At 46.0% G+C, this 27,064-nt stretch overlaps 1 protein-coding gene and 1 pseudogene across 3 annotated transcripts in view; one reads left to right on the top strand and one right to left on the bottom strand.

Moving 5' to 3' along the window:
* Nucleotides 1–10,006: 10,006 nt before the first annotated feature.
* Nucleotides 10,007–11,085, top strand: LOC115458814 (annotated as a pseudogene).
* Nucleotides 11,086–20,620: 9,535 nt separating this feature from the next.
* LOC115458813 (F-box only protein 50-like) overlaps nt 20,621–27,064 on the bottom strand; it is a 29,276-nt gene continuing 22,832 nt past the window's right edge. For all 3 annotated transcript variants that reach the window (XM_030188625.1, XM_030188626.1, XM_030188627.1), the window contains 3 exons: nt 23,002–23,097; nt 21,753–21,891; nt 20,621–20,885 (listed from right to left, as the gene is read on the bottom strand). In XM_030188625.1, coding sequence (XP_030044485.1) covers nt 20,748–20,885; nt 21,753–21,891; nt 23,002–23,097 — 373 coding nt within the window. In that variant the 3' untranslated portion in view covers nt 20,621–20,747. The remainder of the gene's footprint in view (nt 20,886–21,752; nt 21,892–23,001; nt 23,098–27,064) is intronic.

Below are 27,064 nucleotides of genomic sequence, written 5' to 3'. Positions count from 1 at the left end.
CCCACAATGGAGGCAGTGCATGCAAATAGATCTCATGCATATTCATTGGGGAAATCCTGAAAACTTGACTGGATTCCGGCCCTTGAGTACCGAGATTGAGCAAGCCTGCTCTAAACAAAAGTCACTGTTGGCTACTGATTCAGGTATCTCATTGCCCCTGCCCTCAAGCTGTGACATAGGTACATCATGGTTCCAACTATACCATCCTCTTCCACACTGCTTACCTGTGAAACATGAGTGGATGGGGGCAAGCAAGATGAAATATAAAAAAAAAGAGGGCAATCTTTCTGTCTGGCCACCTTTTAAGCCTGACTGACTGACTCCTTTGCTCTTGGCCCACTTCTCCAGCATCTGTAACTCCAGAAGGAACTTTTCCAACCAGAGATGGACTTATAGGAAAAGCCAGAGTGTGGAGGATTATGGGGATCTCAGTACCAAATTAAGCTCATGCACAAGGAAACTGCCCAGAGAACCGTCTAGTTTATGTCTGGAAAAGGTTCGTAAAGCAAAGTAGGTGGTGATGTGCTGAAGGGAGCTTTCAAGAGCCCTGGGCCCTTTTTAAATAATTTGTTGAGAACAAAGGAAAACTTTGAGCAATTGCAAATTTAGGAACGGTGGGTCACAAATGAAAGAGAGAGAGAGAGACAGCTAAAACATAAGCAGCATAAAATGTTTTGTACTTTTTTTTTGGGGGGGGGGGGGGATCTTGCCAGGTATTTGTGATCTGGATTGGCTACTGTTGGAAACAGGATGCTGGGCTTGATGGACCTTTGGTCTGTCCCAGTATAGCAACACTTATGTACTTGGGATTCTGAATGGAATCTTGCTACTCTTTGGGGTTCTACATGGAATGTTGCTACACTTTGAAATTCTGTATGGAATCTTATTATTCTTTAGAATTCTAGAATCTTGCTATTCTTTGGGGCTCTACATGGAATGTTGCTATTCTTTGTTTTTCTGCCAGGTACTTGTGACCTGGATTGGCCACTGTTGGAAACAGGATGCTGGGCTCGATGGACCTTTGGTCTGTCCCAGAATGGCAATACTTATGTACTTATGTAATGGAACAGACTTACCAAGAATCTGAAAGCAGGGCCCCCTCCCCTCCCCCCCATTACACTAATTTCCTTCTAGGTTACCAACTGGATCCAGATTCACTTGACAAGGTTGTTGCAGTCCTGGGTTTACATTATATGCAGGAGACTTGTAGTTCTGATTTCCCAATTGCATTCGAAACATAGAAGCATGATGGCAGAAAAGGACCAAATGGCCCATCCAGTCTGCCCCTCCTCAGTAACCACTAACTTCTCCTTTTTCTAAGGGATCCCACGTGCCTGTCCCATGCTTTCTTAAATTCTAACACAGTCCCCATCTCCACGACCTCCACCACCCTCTCCGTGAAAGAGTATTTTCTTAGATTCCTCCGAAGCCTATTTCCTCTCAACTTCATCCCACCTCCTGTACATTGCCTGGGGTCCCAGCAGGGGCGTAGCCAGACCTTGAGGTGGGAGAGGGCCAGAGCCCAAGGTGGGGGGGGGGCACATTTTGGTCTCTGCCCCCCTCTGCCACTGTACATCTTGGCTAGACTTCATCCAGCACTGGTCTCCACCGTCATTGCATTGCCTGCCCTGCTCTCTCATGTCTGGCACACTCCTTTTAGTGAAATTGAGCATGAAATTGAGCATTTAGATTGTAAGCTCTGTCGAGCAGGGACTGTCTCTTCATGTTCAAGTGTACAGCGCTGCGTACGTCTAGTAGCACTATAGAAATGATAAGTAGTAGTAGTAGTACATTAATGCCACTGAGGTATTTTATCCCTTCTCTCCTGCCTCTCTTCCAGTGAGGTTGAGGTTGAGGTTCATGAGCCCGTCCTTATATGCTTCAAGACCGCTTACCAATTTTGTGGCTGCCCTCTGGATTGACTCCATCCTGTGTATATCTTTCTGTAGGTGCGTCTCCAGAATTGCAGTCCCTAAAAAGAAAAAGACTACAAATCCCAGCATGCAATGGGACATACCAAGGACTTGTCAGGCAAATCTGGATCCAGTTGGCAACGTCATATCCTTCCCTGGCTAAAACAACGAGCAACATGTTGGACTAGAACAGGGGTTCTGAACCCAGTCCTTGGGACACACCTAGATTTCCATGCCCTAACTCCATTGGATGCAGATCTATCTTATGCATATTCATTGTGGGTATCCTGAAACCTGATTGGCTAAGTGTATACCAAGGACTGGGTTGAGAACCCCTGGACTAGAGCAATGCCCACATGACTGACTAGTTACTGCATCTCATAAGTACATAAGTAATGCCACACTGGGAAAAGACCAAAGGCCCATCAAGCCTAGCATTCTGACCCCGACAGCGGCCAATCCAGGTCAAGGGCACCTGGCAGCTTCCCAAACGTACAAACATTCTATACATGTTATTCCCGAAATTGTGGATTTTTCCCAAGTCCATTTAGTAGCGGTCTATGGACTTGTCCTTTAGGAAACCATCCAAACCCCTTTTTAAACTCTGCCAAGCTAACTGCCCTCACCACGTTCTCCGGCAACGAATTCCAGAGTTTAATTACGCGTTGGGTGAAGAAACATTTTCTCCGATTTGTTTTAAATTTACTACACTGTAGTTTCATCGCATGCCCCCTAGTCCTACTATTTTTGGAAAGCATGAACAGACGCTTCACGTCCACCTGTTCCACTCCACTCATTATTTTATATACCTCTATCATGTCTCCCCTCAGCCATCTCTTCTCCAAGCTGAAAAGCCCTAGCCTCCTTAGTCTTTTTTCATAGGGAAGTCGTCCCATCCCCTCTATCATTTTCATCGCCCTTCGCTGCACCTTTTCCATTTCCACTATATCTTTCTTGAGATGCGGTGACCAGAATTGGACACAATACTCAAGGTGCGGTCGCACCATGGAACGATAGAACGGCATTATAACATCCTCACACCTGTTTTCTATACCTTTCCTAATAATACCCAACATTCTATTCGCTTTCCTAGCCGCAGCAGCACACTGAGCAGAAGGTTTCAGTGTATTATCAATGACAATACCCAGATCCCTTTCTTGGTCCGTAACTCCTAACGTGGAACCTTGCATGATGTAGCTATAATTCGGGTTCTCTGAAAAACTGACTTTAAGATGACTCCGTGGCGCACCAGACCAATACCCCCAGCTTTTCTAGCTGAAGATAGGTATCAAAGGTTGGGTTTAGATGGATTTTTTTTTTATTAATTTGTTGCTCCTTTTGTTGTTAAATCTTGTAGGAAAGTGTGACATCTGGATGTTGTTTCAGAATGAATGTAAATTTAGAATTATGAGCTGCTGGTGGTGTCAAAACAATAAGCAATTTAATGGATGGTTCATTAGCAATTAGAGATGTCTACATTCTTTGCCAGAGGGAAAAATGACAGCTGCAGCACACTCTGAAGTAAAGCCTGTCTTAATTTGATAATGGAGTCAAGTGCTATTCCACAGTTGCAAGCAGTTGTGACTGTATTAATCTGAGACACAGTTATTTCTTATCACAGACTGACGTTCTATCAAAGTAGAGCTGTAAATTAATCCTGCTTCACTGACAGATTTTTAAAACATGTTCCAAAACTTCAGACACAAACCTGGAGCATTTATTGAATTTTAAACGCATCTTCCAGAGTGTGGAGCAGCAGTACTGGTAATCACTAGAGGGGGAATGTACTACTTTGCAATTCTTCAGCTGTGGACTTGACCCGAACATCTGGAGAGGAGACAAACATAGCCAGGAAAACTCAAACATAGAGTTCCCTGAACTGCAGGCTACATAGATCATTTTTTTCTGGTGTGCCACATATTTCCTGCCCATGGCTGAATCCAGTCCACAGAGGAAGTTCTATTTGGGTTTTTTTCTGTGCACTGACGTGGCAAAGCTGTCGAAGTTAGGAAGTTCCCTGCTTCCACCAGATGAAGAATATGATGGTAGACACCATGGCGACAACCTCAAAAGTGATTCCACCCCACCCCCAGCCCTTTTAGTGAGTTGAAATATCTTATGTGGCCCTTCTCTTGAAAAGTTTAGGAATCCCTGTTCAAGCATGTTGGCTTCTAGGAGTGAAACCAGTAGATCTGAAGTCAGACTCAGCAGGGTCCTAAAAGAAAAACTACAGAGTGAGTCCAGTTAGTGGCAGACATCCTGCCACTGATTGGATTCTGCTTCAATAACATTACTCATCTTCAACACAGGGTCCCCTGGGGTGCTGGGACCCAGTGGCGTAGCTAGGTGGGGCCACGGGAGGAGGAGTGGCCTAGTGGTTAGGTTGGTGGACTTTGCTCCTGGGGAACTGAGGAACTGAGTTCAATTCCCAGCACAGGCAGCTCCTTGTGACTCTGGGCAAGTCACTTAACCCTCCATTGCCCGCCACATTGAGCCTGCCATGAGTGGGAAAGCGCGGGGTACAAACGTAACAAAAAAAAAAAAAATTTGCTCTGGGCCCCTGGTTGGCAGATGGGGGTCCCCAACCCCCACCAGCTGAAGACCTTGTCCAGCGCTGGTCTGCAGCGGCAGCGACGCAGTGCCTGCCCTGCTCTCTCTTCCCCTCATGTTGGGAACACTCCTTTTAGTGAAATTGAGCATGCACAATTTCACTAAAAGGAGTGTTCCCAACATGAGGGGAGGGAAGAGAGCAGGGCAGGCAATGCAACGATGCTGGAGACCAGCGCTGGATGAAGTCTAGCCAAGATGTACAGTGGCAGAGGGAGGCAGCAACTAAAATGTGCCCCCCCACCTTGGGCTCTGGCCCCCTCCCACCTCAAGGTCTGGCTACGCCCCTGCTGAGACCCCAGGCAATTTTCCTTTGCTTCCAACTCCCCCCCCCCCCCCAATTCAAAAATGTTCCCCTGAAAGAAACATTTTATTCATGTTCTCAGACTGAATTTACAGTGCACTTGCTTCCAATCTTTGGCCAGAAAAAGTTATATTTTATTCAGTAAAGCAATGCCACACAAAAAACTAGATCCACTGGGAACAGAGTAAATAAATAACATGCAATCTCTTTCCAGTGAAAGTCAGAGCTTAGTACCCTATGCTGCTGTTTGAACGTTGCCTGCAAATCTGCAAATTTCTTTGAAAGATGGCCCCCATCTAGTCCCACTAGCTGCTTATAGAGTTATGTAACCATGAGTTCTTCAATCTCTCCAGATGAGAACTATGGCTGAAACACTAGCCGCTGTTCAGACTCTGTGATATTCCAATCAGATCAGAACTCTGCTGACAAGTCCATTTTCCTGGCTATTCGCACTCTTCGGAATAAAAAAAAACAGAAAAACAATCCTCCTCAGCTCTTAGGTAGCAAAAACACAAGACGGCAGAGGTGACACAAAACACACTATCCAGCTTATAATTGAAAAAGAAAAACGCCTATATTGCGACCCAAATCGGGAGATAGAGGTTTAGCTCACAAAAACGAATAAAGCGGTATAATCGAAAGCTGAATTTGGACGTTTTCAACTGCACTCCGTCGCGGATGCGGACAAAGTTGATGGGGGGCGTGGTTATCGGCCGATCAGAGATGGGCGCCTTTCGCCGATAATGGAAGAAAAATATGCATTTTTAGCGAGAATTTAGGGCACTTTTCCTGGACCCTGTTTTTTCCACGAATAGGGCCCCAAAAAGTGCCCTAAATGACCAGATGACCACTGGAGGGAGTCGGGGATGACCTCCCCTGACTCCCCCAGTGGTCACAAACCCCCTCCCACCACAAAAATATGCCATTTCACAACTTTTTATGTTCACCCTCAAATGTCATACCCACCTCCCTGGCAGCAGTATGCAGGTCACTGGAGCAGTTATTAGGGGGTGCAGTGGACGTCAGGCAGGTAGACCCAGGCCCATGCCCCCCCACCTGTTACACTTGTGCTGGTAAATGGGAGCCCCCACACCACCCCCCAAACCCACTGTACCCACATGTAGGTGCCCCCCTTCACCCCTTAGGGCAATAGTAATGGTGTAGACTTGTGGGTGGTGGGTTTTGAGGGGGATTTGGGGGGCTCAACACACAAGGGAAGGGTGCTATGCACCTGGGAGCTCTTTTACCTTTTTTTTTTTTTTTTTTTGTAAAAGTGCCCCCTAGGGTGGCCGGTTGGTGTCCTGGCATGTGAGGGGGACCAGTGCACTACGACTCCTGGCCCCTCCCACGAACAAATGCCTTGGATTTATTCGGTTTTGAGCTGGGCGCTTTCATTTTCCATTATCGCTGAAAAACAAAAACGCCCAGCTCACAAATTGTCGAATAAAACATGGACGTCTATTTTTTCCCAAAATACGGTTCGGTCCGCCCCTTCACGGACCCGTTCTTGAAGATAAACGCCCATGGAGATAGACGTTTTCATTCGATTATGCCCCTCTATGGGGCATAGGAGCCAACTTTTTACAATGATTGGGGGTGCTAAACCCAGTGGAAATTACCCGTCCCTGGACTAAGTCAAAGAGTTTGTTCAATATTGGGGGTGCTCAAGCATCCACAGCACCCACAGAGCTGACTCCTATGCTATGGGGCCCTTCTATCACACAGCAGTAGAGCTACCACTGGGTTTGCACCCAACAAATCAGAGGTAACAGCTCCAGCAGTAAATGGCTGCACGACATTTTTTAATTACTACACGGCCATTTACTGCCTCTTTTTAAAATACACTTTTACCTGCAGTGGTAAAATGTAGCCACGATGCGTGGCAATCGCACATGCTGGCACCACCACGGGCCACCTTTTACCACCGCTTGGTAAAAGGGTCCCTATCAGGGGCATTTTTGAAAGAGAAGGGCGCCCATCTTCTGATACAAATCGGGAGATGGGCGTCCTTCTCTCAGGGTCGCCCAAATCGGCATAATTGAAAGCCGATTTTGGGCGCCCTCAACTGCAGTCCATCGCGGGGACAACCAAAGTTCACGGGGGTGTGTTGGAGGCGTAGCGAAGGTGGGACTGGGGCGTCCTTAAGAGATGGGCGTCCTCGGCCGATAATGGAAAAAAGAAGGGCGTCCCTGACAAGCATTTGGTCGACTTTACTTGGTCCATTTTGTTTCATGGCCAAGCCTCAAAAGGTGCCCAAACTGACCAGATGACCACCAGAGGGAATAAGGGATGACATCCCCTTACTCCCCCAGTGGTCACCAACCCCCTCCCACACTAAAAAAAATGTTTTTTAAATTTTTTGCCAGCCTCAAATGTCATACCCAGCTCCATCACAGCAGCATGCAGGTCCCTTTAGCAGTTTTAGTGGGTGCAGTGCACTTCAGGCAGGTGGACCCAGGCCCATCCTCCCCTACCTGTTACACTTGTGTTGGTAAATGTGAGCCCTTCAAAACCCACCCGAAACCCACTGTACCCACATGTAGGTGCCCCCCTTCACCCCTTAGGGCTATGGTAGTGGTGTACAGTGGTGGGGAGTGGGTTTGGGGGGGGCTCAGCACCTAGGGGTAAGGGAGCTATGCACCTGGGAGTAATTTGTGAAGTCCACTGCAATGCCCCCTAGGGTGCCCGGTTGGTGTCCTGGCATGTCACGGGGACCAGTGCATTATGAATGCTGGCTCCTCCCACGACCAAATGCCTTGGATTTGGTCATTTTTGAGATGGGCGTCCTCGGTTTGCATTATGGCCGAAAACCGGGGACGACCATCTCTAAGGTCGACCATCTCAACATTTAGGTTGACCATCTCTAAGGTCGACTTAAATGTTGAGATTTGGGTGTCCCAGGCCATATTATCGAAACGAAACATGGAATCCCATCTTGTTTCGATAATACAGGTTTCCCCGCCCCTTCGCCGGCACATCCCTAGAGATAGGCGCCCTTAGAGATGGTCGTCCCCGTTCAATTATGCCCCTAATGGGCACCTATGTGGCAGAAGAGGAACATCCATTTTATGAAATTATCACACAGATATGCATGTGGAGGAATAGCCTGAAGAGCAGAGATCATGAGGTTGGTGCTTCAAGTCCCACTGCAGCTTTTTGTAATGTTTGTTTCGTTTTCTTCTTTTAATTGTGAGCACTCCAGAGACAAAAAAAATACCTACCGTGACTTCTTTTATCTCCATTCAGTGGAGAGCTGCTCAATCAGAGCACCTTTCTGTAACCTGGTACTAAGTCTAAATAGGGACATCTAACTTTTTAGACTTGGACGTCCCTTCTATGATTGGAGTTGGAAAACTGTATCTTGAGCCCTCCCTAGTCCTGCCCAAAACAGGTCCAGACTACACCTATAAGGATGAACTGCCTTTTTAAAATTGGGATTTGGACATCTAAATGCCAGTTTTCAGACATCCAAAACAAGAATAGAACTTCTAAATTAACCACCTTTATATACTAAGTGTACGAGTGTGAATGATGTCACTACATCTATACTCCCTCCTGGGCATTTGCTCTGTGGGCATTGTAAAATTTTTTCTATTTCTGTTCAGCTGGCTGAGTTCTCCAACCTGGTGAACAATAAGAGACCAGCTCAGACATCATTCTACTTGTATATCTACTTTTGTAATTTATTGTATTGAGTGTCCCTGTCATAGTAACATAGTAGATGACGGCAGAAAAAGACCTGCACGGTCCATCCAGTCTGCCCAAGAAGATAAATTCATATGTGCTACTTTTTTATTTGTACTGTCCTCTTCAGTGCACAGACTGGCCAGCCCTATCCCCGCCTCCCAACCACTAGCTCTGGCACAGACCCTATAAGTCTGCCCAGCACTATCCCCGCCTCCCACCACCAGCTCTGGCACAGACCCTATAAGTCTGCCCAGCACTATCCCTGCCTCCCACCACCGGCTCTGGCACAGACCGTATAAGTCTGCCCAGCACTATCCCCGCCGCCCAACCACCAGCCCCGGCACAGACCGTATAAGTCTGCCCAGCACTAGTCCCGCCTCCCAACCACCAGCCCCAGCACAGACCGTATATGTCTGCCCAGCACTAGCCCCGCCTCCCAACCACCAGCTCTGTCATAAGTTCTACATTGGACATACAACAAGAACTTTTAATATTCAAATGAGAGAACACAATTACAAAAGACCACTGCACCACTGTTAGCACATTGCATGAGGGCTAATCATAAGTTTTCTTAATTAAGATGTTTGTTCATAAGTACATAAGTATTGCCATGCTGGGAAAGACCAAAGGTCCATCAAGCCCAGCATCCTGTTTCCAACAGTGGCCAATCCAGGTCACAAATACCTGGCAAGATCCCAAAAAAAGTACAAAATGTTCTATACTGCTTATCCCAGAAATAGTGGATTTTCCCCAAGTCCATTTAATAATGGTCTATGGACTTTTTCTTTAGGAAGCCGTCCAGACCTTTTTAAAACTCCGCTAACTGCCTTTACCACATTCTCTGGTAACGAATTCCAGAGTTTAATTAAACAAAATAAAACATGGAAAAGAAAATAAGATGATATCTTATTTTCTTTTCCATGTTTTATTTTGTTTGATTTCTATTGATAACCTTTAGGAGTACACTAACACGGCTACCACACCTCTGTACTTAAGAGTTGAATTACACATTGAGTGAAGAAACATTTTCTCCGTTTCATTTTAAATTTACTACTTTGTAGCTTCATCACATGCTCCCCTAGTCCTAGTATTTTTGGAAAGTGTAAACAGACGCTTCATATCTACCCGTTCAACTCCACTCATTATTTTATAGACCTCTATCGATCATGTTCTCCCATACTACTACTACTACTACTTATCATTTCTATAGCGCTACTAGACATACGCAGTGCTGTACACTTGAACATGAAGAGACAGTCCCTGCTCGACAGAGCTTACAATCTAATTAGGACAGGCAAACAGGACAAATAAGGGATAAGGACAAAGGGCAGCAAGATTCCGGAATCCCAAAGAGTAGCAAGATTCCGTGCAGAACCCCAAAGAGCAGCAAGATTCTGGAATGCCAAAGACTAATACTACTTATCATTTCTATAGTGCTACTAGACATACGCAGCGCTGTACACTTGAACATGAAGAGACAGTCCCTGCTCGACAGAGCTTACAATCTCTAGGAGTAGTGATCCGACACACAGGTTGACCAAGTGTGAACAAAGATGGATATTTTTATTGAATTCAGTGGGGCCCAGTGGGTTAAATCAAATGGTTCTGTTTCTATTAGGCGGCTGTTTTTGCTTTATTTCATGCGAAAAGTTTTTTTCAAATGGTTTTTACAAATGTTTTTTCCAAAAAGGTTCTTTGATTGACTTGAGATAGTGAAAGCTTGTCACTGATTGGTCTTGTACTAACAGTGAATGGTTTTAAAGGCTCCTCTCAAATCCATGAATGGCAATAAATTGCCAATTGATGAAATACATTGGTTTCCAAGTCTGAGCATGAATAGAATATCCGTGCGTTTAAAAATGTATTTCTCCGCACTCCTTCAGCTTAAAGATTGGCTTGGTCATATCACTTTTGGGGACTTTTAACACTTGCCTTGAACTGATGCAGTGTGCTAAATGTTATGTACTCATTCTATGACAGACCTCTATTTTCCCACCTCTATCACCAAGGCCTTGGATGCACCTGGACAGCTGAATTGGTTAAGAATTAAAGATCTCCACAAGGTATGCAGTGACTGATCACTGCCCAGCTGTATCCTATAAATAAGGCGACTGCACCCAGCAAAGCTACATGTACAGCTTCCACAGAGCAAAGCAACTTCAGACCAGGAAAAAGATGCAGCCAGGTCAGGTCTTCTGTCTTCTCCCTCTCCTACTGGCTGTGGCACTGGCTCAGTGCCCTCAGCCCAGTGAAATCAAGGATGCGGAGGGAAACAAAGTATGCGCCCGTATGTTCGAAAAAAGCAATGCCTACTACGACCAGTGCTGCGGCGGAGAGTACTTGGATGCTCAAACTGGGGATGACATGCCATACATGCCTTTGAAGTGGATCAACCGCATTTCCTCGCTGGTGGTGGCAACCCGCTGTGAACTCACCGTCTGGTCCAAGCAGCCCAAGGCCGGCAACATGCGCAAGTTTACTGCCGGGATCACGTATCGTCTGAAGGATGTAAAGAAGGGGCTTTTCGGGACCTGGGACAATGCCATTTCATCTTATTATTGCAAGTGCAATTAAAAGAAGAGCCAGGCCAGGGGCGCAAGCCAAAATGGAAGGAGAGGAGACAGCAGATCGGCACCGTCACCTGAGCTCCGGAAGCCCACTTGTACAAATTCTTTTCCTAGTCTTATTATTATGCTGCAAAATGATTAAAGTCCTGAACAAGTTCCGTCTGTATGCTCTGGAACCTCATTCGCCATTAATTCTGGAGAAAAGACAAAACCAAGAACTCTGAATATAATAGAACAATGCACACACAAAAAAAAAAATCAGAAGTTATGGGCACTTTTACTTACTTACATCATCCTCCTTTACAGAAATATAGCTTAAATAATTCTTTTGCTTTTGAAAACTTAATGTGTGGCTGGTCTTGTTCTTTTGCTTTACTCTACTCTGGATATTTGTCTTTCCTGCATTGCAATAAAACCTAACTGCTGACTTTTTCATCATTTCTTTTCATTTGAACAAGTTCCGGGCGGCTCGTTTAGAACAGATTCTGTGTTAATACTGAGTAGAGTGATGTGCTAGCCGTGTTAGTCCAGTTTTAAAGGCAATCGAAAGAATGAAAATAAAACAAGGGAAAGAAAATAAGATGATAATACCTTTTGTATTGGACTAACAATACATTTTTTCATTAGCTTTTGAAGGTAACCAGTGGCGTAGCAAGGGTGGGGCGGTGGGGGCGGTCCGCCCCGGGTGTCAACGGGCGGGGGGTGCTCCGTCCACCACCCCCCCCCCCCCCGGCGCAGCACCTCTCACTCCCCCCGACAGTCCCCGCCTGCCTACCAGCTGAGCTCCGGCCGGCACCTCCAATCTGCAGCGCTGCTGACTTTAAATGAAGAAAACCGTCTCGTCGTTGGCCCTTCACTACTGAGTCCCGCCCTCTGATATAACTTCCTATTTCCTCGAGGGCGGGACTCAGTGAGTGAAGGGCCAACGACGAGACGGTTTTCTTCATTTAAAGTCAGCAGCGCTACAGATTGGAGGTGCCGGCCGGAGCTCAGCTGGTAGGCAGGTGGGGACTGTCGGGGGGGAGTGAGAGGCGCTGTGCCGGGGGGGGGTTAGGGTCCACACCAGGGGGGTGCCGACGCCAGCGGGGGTGCTGTTCCATGCCGGGGGGGCGCCGTGTTGCACTGCACCCGGGGGGGTGCGCGCAGCGGCGATCTGCCCCGGGTGTCAGCCAAGCACGGAATGCCACTGAAGGTAATCCTATAATGTGTTAATACTGGGAAGCACTGACAAGAAAGTGCATGTCCTTCCTAATGAAAGAAAGAAGGAAGTTAGCTGCAGGCTCTGAACTGCAGTCGGCTTCTGATGTAAAGTTTTGTAACTAGCAGTGGTTGTTTTTGCCAGTGAAACAAGGGGCCAGTACTCACATGCAGGGCCATCGTCAAGAGGTAGGATAACCACTGAGGGATCAGCCCCCACAGCAATTACACTCCATGCCAGGGGCATAGCCAGACACCCAATTTTGGGTGGGCCTGGGCTCAAGATGGGTGGGCAGAACTCCACCCTGTCCCACAAGTGATTTGGTTTCTCCCTCTCTCGTCTGCATGCCATATGGTCTCTCAAACATCTCCCCCCTCCCCCACATTCCTTTTAAGCCTTCCCTCTGATGCAACTTCCTGTTTCCGCGTAGGCAGGAATACATCAAAGAGAAGGTTGTGGGGCCAGTACAAGCAGTATGTATCAGTTGCTGCTCGCTGCAGGTGAAGATCTGCTATTTACAAGGTATGCAGGAGGGGCAGTTATTGGAAGTTTTCGGCTGGTGGGGCTTGGGAATCCCTGCCAGGCACATCATAGATGTGCTGCTACTGGATGGGCCTGGGCCCACCCGGGCCCACCCTTGGCTACGCCGCTGCTCCATGCAGCCAGCCAGAGTGCATGAAAAGGCAGCATTGCAAACATCACACTGGTCCTTAGAACACATGGCTAGTTGGGAACAGAACAGGCAGGAGGACTGCTAGAAATCCCTCCTCCGAAACGTCACAAAATCTCTCTCCTCACGCATAGAGCCTTACCAACTACAGAATAAATAACCGCATTATTATAAAATAGAAATGTGCAGACAAAAACTGAACTAGATGGTCCAGGAAGCTAGATTCCACCTTAGATAAAACACTAGACAAATAGAAAACAGAAATGCAAACATATCATAGATGCTGCCCACAGCTGGCATATACAAATCACTAATCCAAAATGAAAAAGGGCGAAACACGGCCTGTGTCGGGCTGTTTATGTGTATATATATTTTTTTTTTAATTGGTTCTTAACAATAAATTACGTTTGTTTTTTAACGATCTGCTCTGTTCATTTTCCATCTTGGAGTTTGCAGACCGTCTGCCTTTGTGCTTTCTTGGACCCTTTCTTTGGTATTAAGACAGTTCAGCATATTTAGCCTGTCTCCCCCCCCCCCCCCCCTGCAATATTGCAGGGACTGAGGTATGATACGCTAACAGTATTTCCATGAGGACTAGCTGAAGACACGATTTCTCCTGTGCGGGGTGCTCTCTGTGAGTGTGTTTGGGGAGCCTGGGCTCCTTCCCTGATCTCTGAGTGCCAGAAGTCAATTTTAGCAGGCCAATGGAAAAGATTCAGGTTCTAGGTACCACTGACTACCCCCTGAAAATGGCCTTGGTAATCTGTAAGCCTAACAGTTCCCAGTTTCAGCTCTGTAGTACTATTTGATGTTTCAATGATTTTTATTGACAGCAAATTCAAATAAACCTTTACGCTTCAATGAGCTTGTACAGCGTCTTCTTTGCTATCAGACATTTATTTATTTATCCCCCTCCCCCCCCCAAACTCTCCCCACCGCAGATTTTGGGACACGTTACAACCGACAGCTAAGAGACAAATTCTTAATACCTAGTACCTACTCTTTCATAGACAAGGATATTGATAAGTAACAGATGTTTCTGTACTATCTTAAAGCTCCACATGACAAGGGATTTCAGTTTAGGGGGGAGGGGAGGCAAGGGGGACAGGACAGTCATTGGCCAGAGTCTCAAGCTCCAAGGGACGTCAAATTTAGACACACATTAATGTCTTTCAGACTCTTTTTGTGATACTCTATTCCAGGGGCATAGCCAGACCTCACAGTGGGAGGGGGCCAAAGCCCGAGATGGGGGGGGGGGGGCACATTTTGGTCTGCCGGCACCCTTTGCCACCCTGACGCTTCCCCGGCCTCCCTGACGCTTCCCACCCACTGCCGCAGCAAATATCTTGGCTGCTGGAGGTCCTTCACGCCCACCAGCTGAAGCGTTGCGCCGCATTGCCTGCCCTGCTCTGTCTTCCCCTCACGTCCTGAACGCTCCTTTTAGTGAAACTGAGCAGTTTCACTAAAAGGAGCATGCAGGACGTGAGGGGAAGACAGAGCAGGCCAGGCAACGAGGCGGCGCTGGAGAGCGGGGCTGGACAGCACTTCAGCTGGCAGGGGTTGGGGACCCCCGCCAGCAAAACCAGGGGCCCACAGGAAATTTGGGGGGGGCCCAGGCCCCCATGGCCCCACATAACTACACCATTGCTCTATTCTGTTTACTTGTCTCCATTTTGTTATGGCCTAGTACTAGGGCTATACCAAATATTCATATTGGATTCGGCCCCGAATACGTTATTCGTATTTGACCGAATAGTGATATAAATTCGAATACAAATAATCGGGTGCTGTACTGTGCTAAATCTTACTGAAAAAAACCCCCCACTTGATCTCTGATTCTACGTTGCTTCTTTTATTATTTGTTATGCTATAGATCAATGCCCATTATTCATATTCGGTCAGATAATATTTTTCATTAGTTGGCCAAATAGTAAAATATGCTATTCAGAACAGCTCTAGCTAGTACCCTCAGGAACTGAGTGTGGTCCAGATTTTTCTGTATCTCTATTCATGGAACTGTTCGTTTTCTACCAATGTCCAAACCTCAATTGTTTCAGACCTTGAACTAAATCTGCTTTAATTAGCTCCTCCCGGGCTTCCCGAACCTGGCCTAGAGATCCCAGAGCCAATCAAGTTTCCAAGCTATCCACAATAAACATAGTAAACATAGTAAATGACGGCAGAAAAAGACCTGCATGGTCCATCCAGTCTGCCCAACAAGACATACTCGTATGTGCTACTTTTTGTGTATACCCTACTTTGATTTGTACCTGTCCTCTTCAGGGCACAGACCGTATAAGTCTGCCCAGCACTATCCCCGCCTCCCAACCACCAGCCCCGCCTCCCACCACCGGCTCTGGCACAGACCGTATAAGTCTGCCCAGCACTATCCCCAAATGATTAGGAATGATTAGGAATGAACTAAATTTCCATATGCTGACTCTCAAACATATGTAAATATATTTCACGAATGTTCGTTGTGAGACATGATTGGCTGTGGAGTTCCCAGGCCTACCCCAGGGGTAGGCAACTCCGGTCCTCGAGAGCCACAGGCAGGTCAGGTTTTCAGGATATCCACAATGAATATGCAGGAGATAGATTTGCATACCATGGAGGCAGTGTATGCAAATCAAGTTCATGCATATTCATTGTGGATATCCTGAAAACCTGAGCTGCCTACGGCTCTCGAGGACCGGAGTTGCCTACCCCAAGACCAAATTAATACAAATAGACTAGGAGCTATGCACCAGCACTTCCTTCGTCTAATCTCCAGAGACTCTTCAGGGTAGACGTTTACTTGTTTTTACTGTCTACTACCAGGTAAACATCTGTGAAAACCTCAATCATCCAAAATGACTTCCCCCTTGCCCTCAAACATGCAAAACTTTGAAAAGCTTCTGTGTACTACTACTACTACTACTATTTAGCATTTCTATAGCACTACAAGGCGTACACAGCGCTGCACAAACATAGAAGAAAGACAGTCCCTGCTCAAAGAGCTTACAATCTAATAGACAAAAAAATAAATAAAGTAATCAAATCAATTAATGTGTACGGGAAGGAAGAGAGGAGGGTAGGTGGAGGCGAGTGGTTACAAGTGGTTACGAATCTTGCATGGAATCTTGTCACTCTTTAGGATTCCAGAATCTTGCTATTCTTTGGGGTTCTACATGGAATGTTGCTACTCTTTGAGATTCTGCATGGAATCTTGTCACTCTTTAGGATTCCAGAATCTTGCTATTCTTTGGGGTTCTACATAGAATGTTGATACTCCTTGAGACTACTACTACTACTATTTAGCATTTCTATAGCGCTACAAGGCATACGCAGCACTGCACAAACATAGAAGAAAGACAGTCCCTGCTCAAAGAGCTTACAATCTAATAGACAAAAAATAAAGTAAGCAAATCAAATCAATTAATGTGAACGGGAAGGAAGATAGGAGGGTAGGTGGAGGCGAGTGGTTACAAGTGGTTACGAGTCAAAAGCAATATTAAGAGGTGGGCTTTCAGTCTAGATTTAAAGGTGGCCAAGGATGGGGCAAGACGTAGGGGCTTAGGAAGTTTATTCCAGGCGTAGGGTGCAGCAGAGAAAAACATGGTCTGCCAGCCACCAACATGCCTTTTAAAACACAATCTTATGTAGGAGGAAGACACTTAGTCTAAAAAAGAAACTCTGCATCTGGCATAAACCATAACTTGTTTCTTGCGAGCATCAAAATCATGCTGTTTTCTCCCCATTCTTCTTGCTGGCAGAATAGGGGTCTCGCAGCATGCTGCGCCAGTAAGCGCAGGATCTAGTCCAACGCTAATCTCTTCTAGTGCCCGCGTTCACTGGTGCAGCTTGCTGCAAGACCCCTATTCTGATATGATGATAAAGGTTCTGCTTGTTGATATGTAATATTTAAGAAGTGAGCTCCATCATTAAGTTCTACACAGTGTCTGGGATGTTGAGATAAGAATACATGTGATATATAGTTCTCTCGCGTTTACTATTGAGCATGTGGGCCCCTGTTTTCCACTCCTTCCCCCTCTCCAGCATTTCCCCTTGAGACTGTCATTGGAATGAGATTGAAGGGGGGCAGACTCAAGAAAAATGTCAGGAAGTATTTCTTCACGGAGAGAGTGGTGGATGCTTGGAATGCCCTCCTGTGGGAGGTGGTGGAGATGAAAACGGTAACGGAATTCAAACATGCGTGGGATAAACATAAAGGAATCCTGTTCAGAAGGAATGGATCCTCAGGAGCTTAACAGAGATTGGATAGCAGAGCCGGTAGTGGGAGGCGGGGCTGGAGGTTGGGAGGCGGGGATAGTGCTGGGCAGACTTATACGGTCTGTGTCAGAGCCGGTGGTGGGAGACAGGGATAGTGCTGGGCAGACTTATACAGTCTGTGCCAGAGCCAGTGGCAGGAGGCAGGGCTGGTGGTTGGGAGGCGGGGATAGTGCTGGGCAGACTTATACGGCCTGTGCCCTGAAGAGCATAGGTACAAATCAAAGTAGGGTATACACAAAAAGTAGCACACATGAGTTGTCTTGTTGGGCAGACTGGATGGACCGTGCAGGTCTTTTTCTGCCGTCATCTACTATGTTACTATGAATGCTTTCATCTTTCAATTACATATATATTCCATTATTGTCATTTTTGCTCATACTGACCTGAAGAAGATGGTTGTGCTTTTGAAAGCTTGTCAAAAGTATATTAAGTTAGTCCAATCAAAAAGGTATCACTTTATTTTCTTTCCTTTTGTTTTGTTTTATTTCTATTTATTACCCTTAAAGTGGACTAACACAGCGACCATACTAGTTTAGCCAAGAAGATTGAAGTCACTGGGGTGTACAAATTAAACATTTATATTAGACAAACCAACAGGCAGCGGTTTCCTGATGGTGTCATCCCTAGAAGTGTATTACTTGAGAAATCTTCCTGCCTGTTGCTCATTTCACTATCAAATGCTGATTGCAAAGCTCTAAAGCAGGGTTTCTCAACCCAGTCCTTGGGACACACTCAGCCAGTCAGGTTTTCAGGATATCCACAATGAATATGCATGCAACAAATTTTCATGCACTACCTCCATTGTATGCAAATCTACTTCATGCATATTCATTGTGGGTATCCTGAAAACCTGACTGGCTGGGTGTATCCTAAGGATTGGGTTGAGAAACCCTGCTCTAGTGTAACTCCAGCCAACCTGACCAATAAATATTATCACATAATATTGCTCCATTGAGGCTCTCAATATTTTCCCCTTCTTGTGGTATGCAAATATTTTGTCCAACTTAAAAATATCTTCCAGGGCAGGAACAGTTGCTGCAATCTACTAACCGTTCTTTGGCGGTCACAAAACAGAAGTTCAGGGACTGAACAGAGAAGACAGAAGCTAGAGAGTCTTGTACCCTGTATTTGAAATCTCCTACCCTATCAATACCTCAGTGTAATAGAGTTTCACCTCACTTTTCAAATAAATGTCTTTCAGTGGTTTTCAATCTTCTCAGATCATTTGAGAATTTGCGGGATTTGAGTTTTCAATTAAAAGATAAACAAATGAATCATTTTATGTGGGAATCTCTTTCCTGGAAAATAAATGGCTGATAAATGCCAGAGCCGGTGATGGGAGGCGGGGCTGGTGGTTGGGAGACGGGGATAGTGCTGGGCAGACTTATATGGTCTGTGCCCTGAAGAGGACAGGTACAAATACACAAAAAGTAGCACATATGAGTTGTCTTGTTGGGCAGACTGGATGGACCGTGCAGGTCTTTTTCTGCCGTCATCTACTTTGTACTATGTAAAACAAATTATGGGTCCCTTTTAATAATGAGTGTTAAGCCCTAATGTGTGCTTAGTATGGGAAAAACATGCTACCCCATAACACATATCCTGTTTGTATGCACTAAGTGCAGGTTAACAATCTTTTAGAAATCATTTTTAGAGGAGATGTGTCATGGGCGGAGAATAGGTGCTCCCGCATTTCCCAGCTAGTGCATTCGCATTAGTACATAAGTACATAAGTACATAAGTAGTGCCATACTGGGAAAGACCAAAGGTCCATCTAGCCCAGCATCCTGTCACCGACAGTGGCCAATCCAGGTCAAGGGCACCTGGCACGCTCCCCAAACGTAAAAACATTCCAGACAAGTTATACCTAAAAATGCGGAATTTTTCCAAGTCCATTTAATAGCGGTCTATGGACTTGTCCTTTAGGAATCTATCTAACCCCTTTTTAAACTCCGTCAAGCTAACCGCCCGTACCACGTTCTCCGGCAACGAATTCCAGAGTCTAATTACACGTTGGGTGAAGAAAAATTTTCTCCGATTCGTTTTAAATTTACCACACTGTAGCTTCAACTCATGCCCTCTAGTCCTAGTATTTTTGGATAGCGTGAACAGTCGCTTCACATCCACCCGATCCATTCCACTCATTATTTTATACACTTCTATCATATCTCCCCTCAGCCGTCTCTTCTCCAAGCACATGCTAACTGGACAACTCGGGGTTAATGAAGGACTAGATTCTACATATCGTGCCTAAACATTTGACGACAAAATTAATTTTGCCTAAGCGCATTCTATAAAGTACACTTTAATTTAGGCATACTTTATAGAATAAACCTAAATTTCTATGTGGTTTACAGAATACGCCGAGCGCCGGTCCGCACAACTAAATTTAGATACAGGCAGTCAGGGGCGGACTGACCGTTCAGGCAACCAGGCAGTGCTTGAGGGCCCAGAGGACCTAGGGGGCCCAGAGGCTCTGCCCGATGCCCGCCGCACACTACAGCCCTCCCCAGTCCTACCTTGAAAACTGCACTGCTGGTGATCTAATGGCATCTGTGTGTGGAGGGGGGAACATGTGCTTTCCTGCCCATTGTGATGTCACTATTCCTCCTGCCTGGCACAGCTGTATTTTTAAAATGGTGGCCGAGACTCCCCGCAGAAGTCTCGCGAGACTATCGAGACCTGCAAACTCTTAGCCGCCATTTTGAAAACACGGCGGTGCCGGCAGGCGGGGGAATAGCAGCAGGCAGGAAACAACATGCTCCTCCCCCCCCCCCCCCCACAGAGACCACAAGACCACCAGGGCCCTTCAGGTAGGACCAGGGCAGCGGGGGTGACAGCTGCGGCGGTAGGAGGGCAGCAGCACAGCAGTAGAGGGTGTTGGGCAGCAGCCAGGCCGGGGGCCCAGGGGGTTTGGCACTTTCAAATCATGTTTTGCTAAATATCAATCTGGCTGCTGTATTTTGGGCGGTCTGGAGTTTTTTGTGAGTTGTTCTTTGCATCCTGCGTAGATTCCGTTGCATTAGTCTGCATGACTTAGGACCATTGATTATTAGGTTTCGAAAGGTTTCTCTTGGGAAGAAAGGTTTTAGTCGTTTGAGCTTCCACATTGAATAGAACATTTTCTTTATTACAGAGTTTACCTGGCTTTCGAGTGTAAGGTTGCGGTCGAGTGTGACGCCAAGTATTTTCAAGCTGTCTGAGGTAGGGAGGGTGTGTCCTGGGGTAGTTATAGTTGTGAGTTTGTACTTGTGTTGGGAGGAGAGGATGAGGCACTCTACTTTTCAGCCCCTACCGATTTACACGAATGAGGCCCCCTTATGAGTCTGTGCACCCCTCCACATCCTCCATGGGCAGCCCCCAAGTTACCCAGCATGAAGACACAAACAAGCATGAATCCCCTTTCCACATTTTCAATTATTTTATTTCATTTTCATGCAACCAGGAACATGTGTATAAAATGTGTCATGCCTCATAGATAAAATTTCCTTATAAATACCTAGGGAAAAAGCACATGAATGCCCAACCATTAATCCCTCAGCTGTACAAAGACTGTGCTGTTAGTTATCCGGGTCCTGTGAAATCCCACCACAAACAAATCCTTGCTCTTGTGCAGAAAATGGATATAACGCACTCCCGGGCCATAGTTTTTGAAGATATGTGAAACCTTGGAAAAAGAAAAAAATAAATAAAATTATATCACCTGCAAAACTGTAGAAGGACTTTATAAAGCAAAACAATTAAGAAAGAAATAATTTAAAAAGTGTTAATACCAGTGGCGTTCCATGGTTGCCTGACACCCAGGGCGGATCGCCACTGCGCACCTCCCCTGGGTGCAGGGTGCAGGGCAGCACGGCACACACACTCCCTGCTCTCCAAGTTCCGGCGCCGCCTCCCCCCCCCCCCCCGACGCAGTCCCCACTTGCCAACCAGGTTCCAGCTCCGCCCACCCCAGCGTGGCACCTCACATCTGCAGCGCTGCTGTAAAAAGAAGAAAATCGCCTCTTCGTCGGCCCTTCCCTCACTGTGTCCCGCCCGCGAAGAAATAGGAAGTTATGTCAGAGGGCGGGACACAGTGACGGAAGGGCCGACGAGGAGGTGATTTTCGACGCCACGCTGGGGTGGACGGAGCTGGAACCTGGTTGGCAGGTGGGGACTGCGTCGGGGGGGAGGCGGTTCCATGCCAAGGGAGGAGTGTGGATGGACGGAGCGGAGCACCCCTCCCCACCCGTTGACACCCGGGGTGGACCGCCCCCCCCCCCCCCCCGCCCTTGCTACACCACTGGTTAATACAGTCTAAAACACTCTTCCTATTTGATGCTTCAACAGACTGAAGAATCATCCCCACTCAAACCAGAAAAAAGAACAGGAATAGTTGTATAAAATATTCCCCCACCACCACCTTACCGCCTCCCCAAGGGCTGAGCAATGAAACCAGCAATTTTAGTTCAGATGTTTACCATAATGGGACTAAAAAGTTCCCGTATCTGAGGATATCTTTGTAGCAAACTCAATCTGGAACCTTTTGACTTACACATATCCAGTTTTTGGTGTCCCCGCTCATTTTATTCTCAGGAGCATGAGAAAATTCCTTAATCACTGTCTTCTGATCCTCAGCAAGTAGCTTGATGTGAAGCTCAAAAACATGTTTGTCCAATTTGCTGTCTTCGTACCTGAAAGTCAAAATGAAGAAAGCACATTTCAATTCAATTCCGCAAACTACTGAAGACTTATCTCTTTGAGAAAATCTACGACAAGGATCAAAACACATGAAGTCCATACAAACCAATAGATACGCACCAAAACACTCTATCCTGAAGTCTCTTCTCCCGTATCCTCACCACCCTTAAAACCCTACCCACAAATAAGAATGTTAGACCTTTATGTTCCCTCAATTTTGTTTGTCCAAGCAGTATCCAAAGTTATGCCCATATCTTTCTGAAATCCTCATCCCCACCCAAAGGACCAAAATTGAGCTCCTCCACCCTTGGTCCTCTCCTTACCCTATACTGAAGGTCTTAAGGTAGGAAGGGGGGAAGAAATTATCCTCACCAGTGCCACCACTCAGGGCCGTGCCAACACAGTAAGCGCGGTAAGTGCCGCAGGGGGGCGCCTGCCTTCAACGGCGCCGCGCCGTCGAGCTGTATTTTTTAAAAAACCTTACTTCTCCGCTCCATCCACGATTCCCTGTCTCTTTAAATTTACCTCGCTCCGCCTCCGACGTCTGCGCAGCGTCAGTGAAAGCGCTGCCTGTCTGACGTCTCTCCACCAGCTTTCCCTTCGCTCGTTCGTTCCCTCTGTGTCCCGCCCTCAAGGAAATGATGTCAGAAGAAGGCGGGACACAGAGGGAACGAACGAGCGAAGGGAAGGCTGGTGGAGAGACGTCAGACAGGCAGCGCTTTCACTGACGCTGCGCAGACGTCGGAGCCGGAGGCGGAGAGAGGTAAATTTAAAGCGTCGGGGAATCGGGGATGGAGCGGAGAAGGCTCAGGCCAAACCCAGCCATTTCCTCCATCGCGCCCCAGACGGCAGCTTGGGGGAGCAGCGCTCGGCTCTTTGGCACCGCCCAGCTCTTCACGCGCCTTGGAGCCAGGCAGGTCCGGGGGTGGGGGAGGGCGGGCGTGCTTGCGCGCCAACTGATAGTCTGCAGGGGGCGCCAGAGACCCTAGGCACGGCCCTGCTGCCACTGAAAATGGCACTGACTGATCTAAGAGTCTAAGGCTGATACAAAATTAGATGTTGGTGTTTGCACTAAACCAAACTAAAGTAGATGATATAATTACCAGTCAAGGATAAAAATGTCTGGCTGGTAGGAATCCAGCAGCTCTTCCCAGAGTCCCTCGGCCTTCAGATCCACGCACTGTTCTTTAATAGACCAGCTAAAAAAAAACAGAAGAGAGACACAGGTTCCATTAGACAGGACTATACGATAGAAGCAAGGGACAGCATTTCACAGTACTGTGTGTCCCATTCTCTAAGTGTCCTTATTCTTGCTGCTCAGACTTCCTGTGTGATTCATTTTTGCTTAGTTGCTTGTCACCTGCATCTGCTCATTTGTTTACCTGAGATCACTCTGTTTCCTTCCGTCAGTTAGTGCAGGGTGATATTTTTATCAGCCATGCTTGTTATGTGTAAACTTTTTATAAACTGCCTTCATTGTCTCTGACAAATGATTATGAATGAATAAATAAATAAAAATTAACTAGGCGGGTAATATTTGGTCTACAGCATTTTTTTTAAACACCAGCTGCTACAGATTTTTTTATGTCTGGATATTTAGTGCTGGAACTTAACATAGTAGATGACGGCAGATAAAGACCTATACGGTCCATCCAGTCTGCCCAAACAAGTTAAACTAGGGTTACCATGCAAATCTCTCTCATGCAGATTCATTAAGCAAATCCTGAAAGCCTGACCTATCAGCTATCCTTGAGGACTGGGAGTGAAGGCTAAGATCATTTGCTGACTCATAAGATCCAATTCCTATCTGTCCTCTTTACAATTAGAGCTGACCGAATATTTGTATTTGATTTAATTTGGCCCCAAATAGTGCCCCAAATACATTATTCATATTCGGCCGAATAGTGATTTATATTCATATACGAATAATCCAGGGCTCTACTGTGCTAAATCCTAATGAAATAAACATTTGTCTCTGATTTCACATTGTTCCTTTTATTATTTGTTATGTTAAAGCTCAATGCCCATTATTCATATTCTAAGTATTCAAATCCAGCTGAATAATATTTTTCATTATTCGTATCCAGCCAAATAATAAAATTTGCTATTCGGTACAGCTCTGAAATAGTTGAGCAACAGTGTCCCAATTAGGCTAAAGTAGGGTAAACCCGTCTTAAAATCCAGGTCTGAAGTAAATTACAGAGCCTGAGGTGAAACAATGAAGAAAGAACTAGGTCAGAAAACCTACATAAGTACATAAGTATTGCCATACTGGGACAGACCAAAGGTGCATCAAGCCCAGCATCCTGTTTCCAACAGTGGCCAATCCAGGTCACAAGTACCTGGCAGAGAAACAAAGGACAGCAACATTCCATGTAGAACCCCAAAGAGTAGCAAGATTCTAGAATTCTAAAGAATAACAAGATTCCATACAGAATTTCAAAGTGTAGCAACATTCCATATAGAACCCCAAAGAGTAGCAAGATTCCATTCAGAATCCCAAGTACATAAGTACTGCCATACTGGGACAGACCAAAGGTCCATCGAGCCCAGCATCCTGTTTCCAACAGTGGCCAATCCAGGTCACAAATACCTGGCAAGATCCCAAAAATGTAAAAAAAACATTTTATACTGCTTATCCCAGGAATACTAAAATGTGACGGTCTGTGCCCTGAAGAGGACAGGTACAAATCAAGGTAAGATATGCACAAAAAGTAGCACAAATGAGTTTATCTTGTTGGGCAGACTGGATGGACCGTGCAGGTCTTTTTCTGCCGTCATCTGCTATGTTACTATGTTTGAACACTTGTAAATTGCAACCGAGGTGGAGTCTCATATCACGGAAGTGGCTGTTAGTTTCCTGCTCCTAGTCAGTTATAAAAGAGCATGATCGCCATTTTGAACCGACAGCAAGAAGCTGCGATGAGACACATAATAGTAAGTTCTGGTTCTTTAGGTGTAATGATGTTAGAACACTTGTAGAAGGGTAAGAGATTGTTCCTTTGACAGATATGTGATTTATTTTGTTAGGCTAAATGGTGTGAGACCCCCCTTGACGAAGCATGGCGAAACAGGCACCTGTCAGGGCATACACACACATACCAGTTTGGAATGCTGAGCACACCGGCTCTTTAAGCTAAGTGGAATATATTTTTATGTGATAAAGTGGTTAGCACAGGTTGATAAATGAATTGTAATTGTAACAAGAGGATGGAGGTGGTTTTAGTCAATGATTAAAGATTGATGCACGAGTTTAGATTCACCATGGGAGTGATGTGAGAATCCGTGCCAAGTGATATGAGACTCCACCTCGGTTGCAATTTACAAGGGTTCAAGATATATATTCTCCTATTCACATTTTAGTAGTTTGTACAATATTATTGGAGAAGGTAAAGCCATATATTTTTTACAGTATCCCAGGAATAAGCAGTGAATTTTCCCAAGTCCACCTTAATAATGTTTTATGGACTTTTTTGTTAAGGAATTTGTCCAAACATTTTTAAACCCTGCTATGCCACATTCTCTAGAACTGATTTCCAGAGTTTAATTACACATTGCGTGAAGAAATACTTTTTCTGATATTACAAACAAAAATACTGACAGTATGGTAAAGAAAATCTTTTATTGGCATAAACTCAAACATAAAACCTGACATGGCCTCAGTTTGGCTACTTCTTGCATTAGAGGTTGTCTACAACCTGTAAAACATATTAAGAAGTATCTATACTGTCAGAATCCCTGTTTGTAAAATCCAGGTTCTCTGAACTGGTTCTTTCTTATTTCATCCTGATATTTCTATCAGGTACTGTTTCTATTTACAGAGCCAGGGTCAGTCCTTATCAGGGCTTTTTTTGAGGGGGTACTTGGAGGTACTGAGTACTGGCACCTTTTCCACTGGACCCCAAATTTTAATGAAAGAGCTCAGGCTCTACACACCAATTCTGCACTGGCGTTCCTAGGGTGGCTGACACCTGGGGCGGATCGCCTATGCGCCCCCACCCCCGGGTACAGCGCGACCCCACAATCCCACCCACGGTGAAAGGCCACCTCCCCCCCCCCCCGGCAAAAGCACATCCCCCCAGGTGCTTTTTTACCTGCTGGGGGGGTGCCGCACGCCTGTCTGCTTCGCTCGTTCCATGCTCCCTCTGCCCCAGAACAGGAAGTAACCTGTTCCGGGGCAGAGGGAGCACGGAACGAGCGGAGCAGACAAGCGCGTGGCACCCCCCCCCCAGCGGCGTGCACCCAGGGAGGACCGCCCCCACCGCCCCCCCCCCCCTTGGTATGCCACTGCAATTCTGCCTTGTCATAGATTCTGTGACTGGTTGCAGGGGGCCTGGCTATTGTGGGATGGGTCCAGCAGTGATCACCTCACCCCTGAATGGTGGCCTTAGCATTTGAGTACCGGCACCTTTTTTGCTAATAAAAACACACTGATCCTTATACAGTTGAATGTTATCCAGTACCAGTGGTAAATTCCACCACACAGGGTCAACCAAACAATTCTCTCTCACATCCATTGTAACTAGGCTGTTTATGAAGGGAAGTCAACACCCTATTACACACTGTCCTAATTTATCCCACAGATAATTAGCCCCAAAATATTCAACGCCTTAATGGCATGTACATAAGTACATAAGTATTGCCATATTGGGACAGACCAAAGGTCCATCAAGCCCAGCATCCTGTTTCCAACAGTGGCCAATCCAGGTCACAAATATCTGGCAAGAACCTAAAAAAGTACAAAACATTTTATACATGGAGATAAACAGAGCAGATCAATCAGTGATATGGTTCAAAACTTTATAAAGTTTTGAACCATATCACTGATTGATGGGCGAATCTCTGAAAATAAAGTTTTGAACCATATCACTGATTGATCTGCTTTGTTTGTCTCCATGTTTGATTTTGCGGATCGCTTGCCATCTTGTTTCTTAGGACAAAACATTTTATACTGCTTATCCCAGAAATAGTGGATTTTCCCCAAGTCCAGTTAATAATGGTCTATGGACTTTTCCTTTAAGAAGCCATCCAAACCTTTTTTAAACTCCGCTAAGCTAACCGCCTTTACCACATTCTCTGGCAACAAATTCCAGAGTTTAATTACACGTTGAGTAGCCTTGGCTTGAACTGACCTCTGCACTCTGTTGGTATCCAGTGTAACTGTCT

This window comes from Microcaecilia unicolor, unplaced genomic scaffold (assembly GCF_901765095.1).
Source record: "Microcaecilia unicolor unplaced genomic scaffold, aMicUni1.1, whole genome shotgun sequence".
Classification (NCBI taxonomy): Eukaryota; Metazoa; Chordata; class Amphibia; order Gymnophiona; family Siphonopidae; genus Microcaecilia; species Microcaecilia unicolor.
Note: the sequence above shows the minus strand (reverse complement) of the source record. Positions and strands in the feature narration are given on the sequence as shown.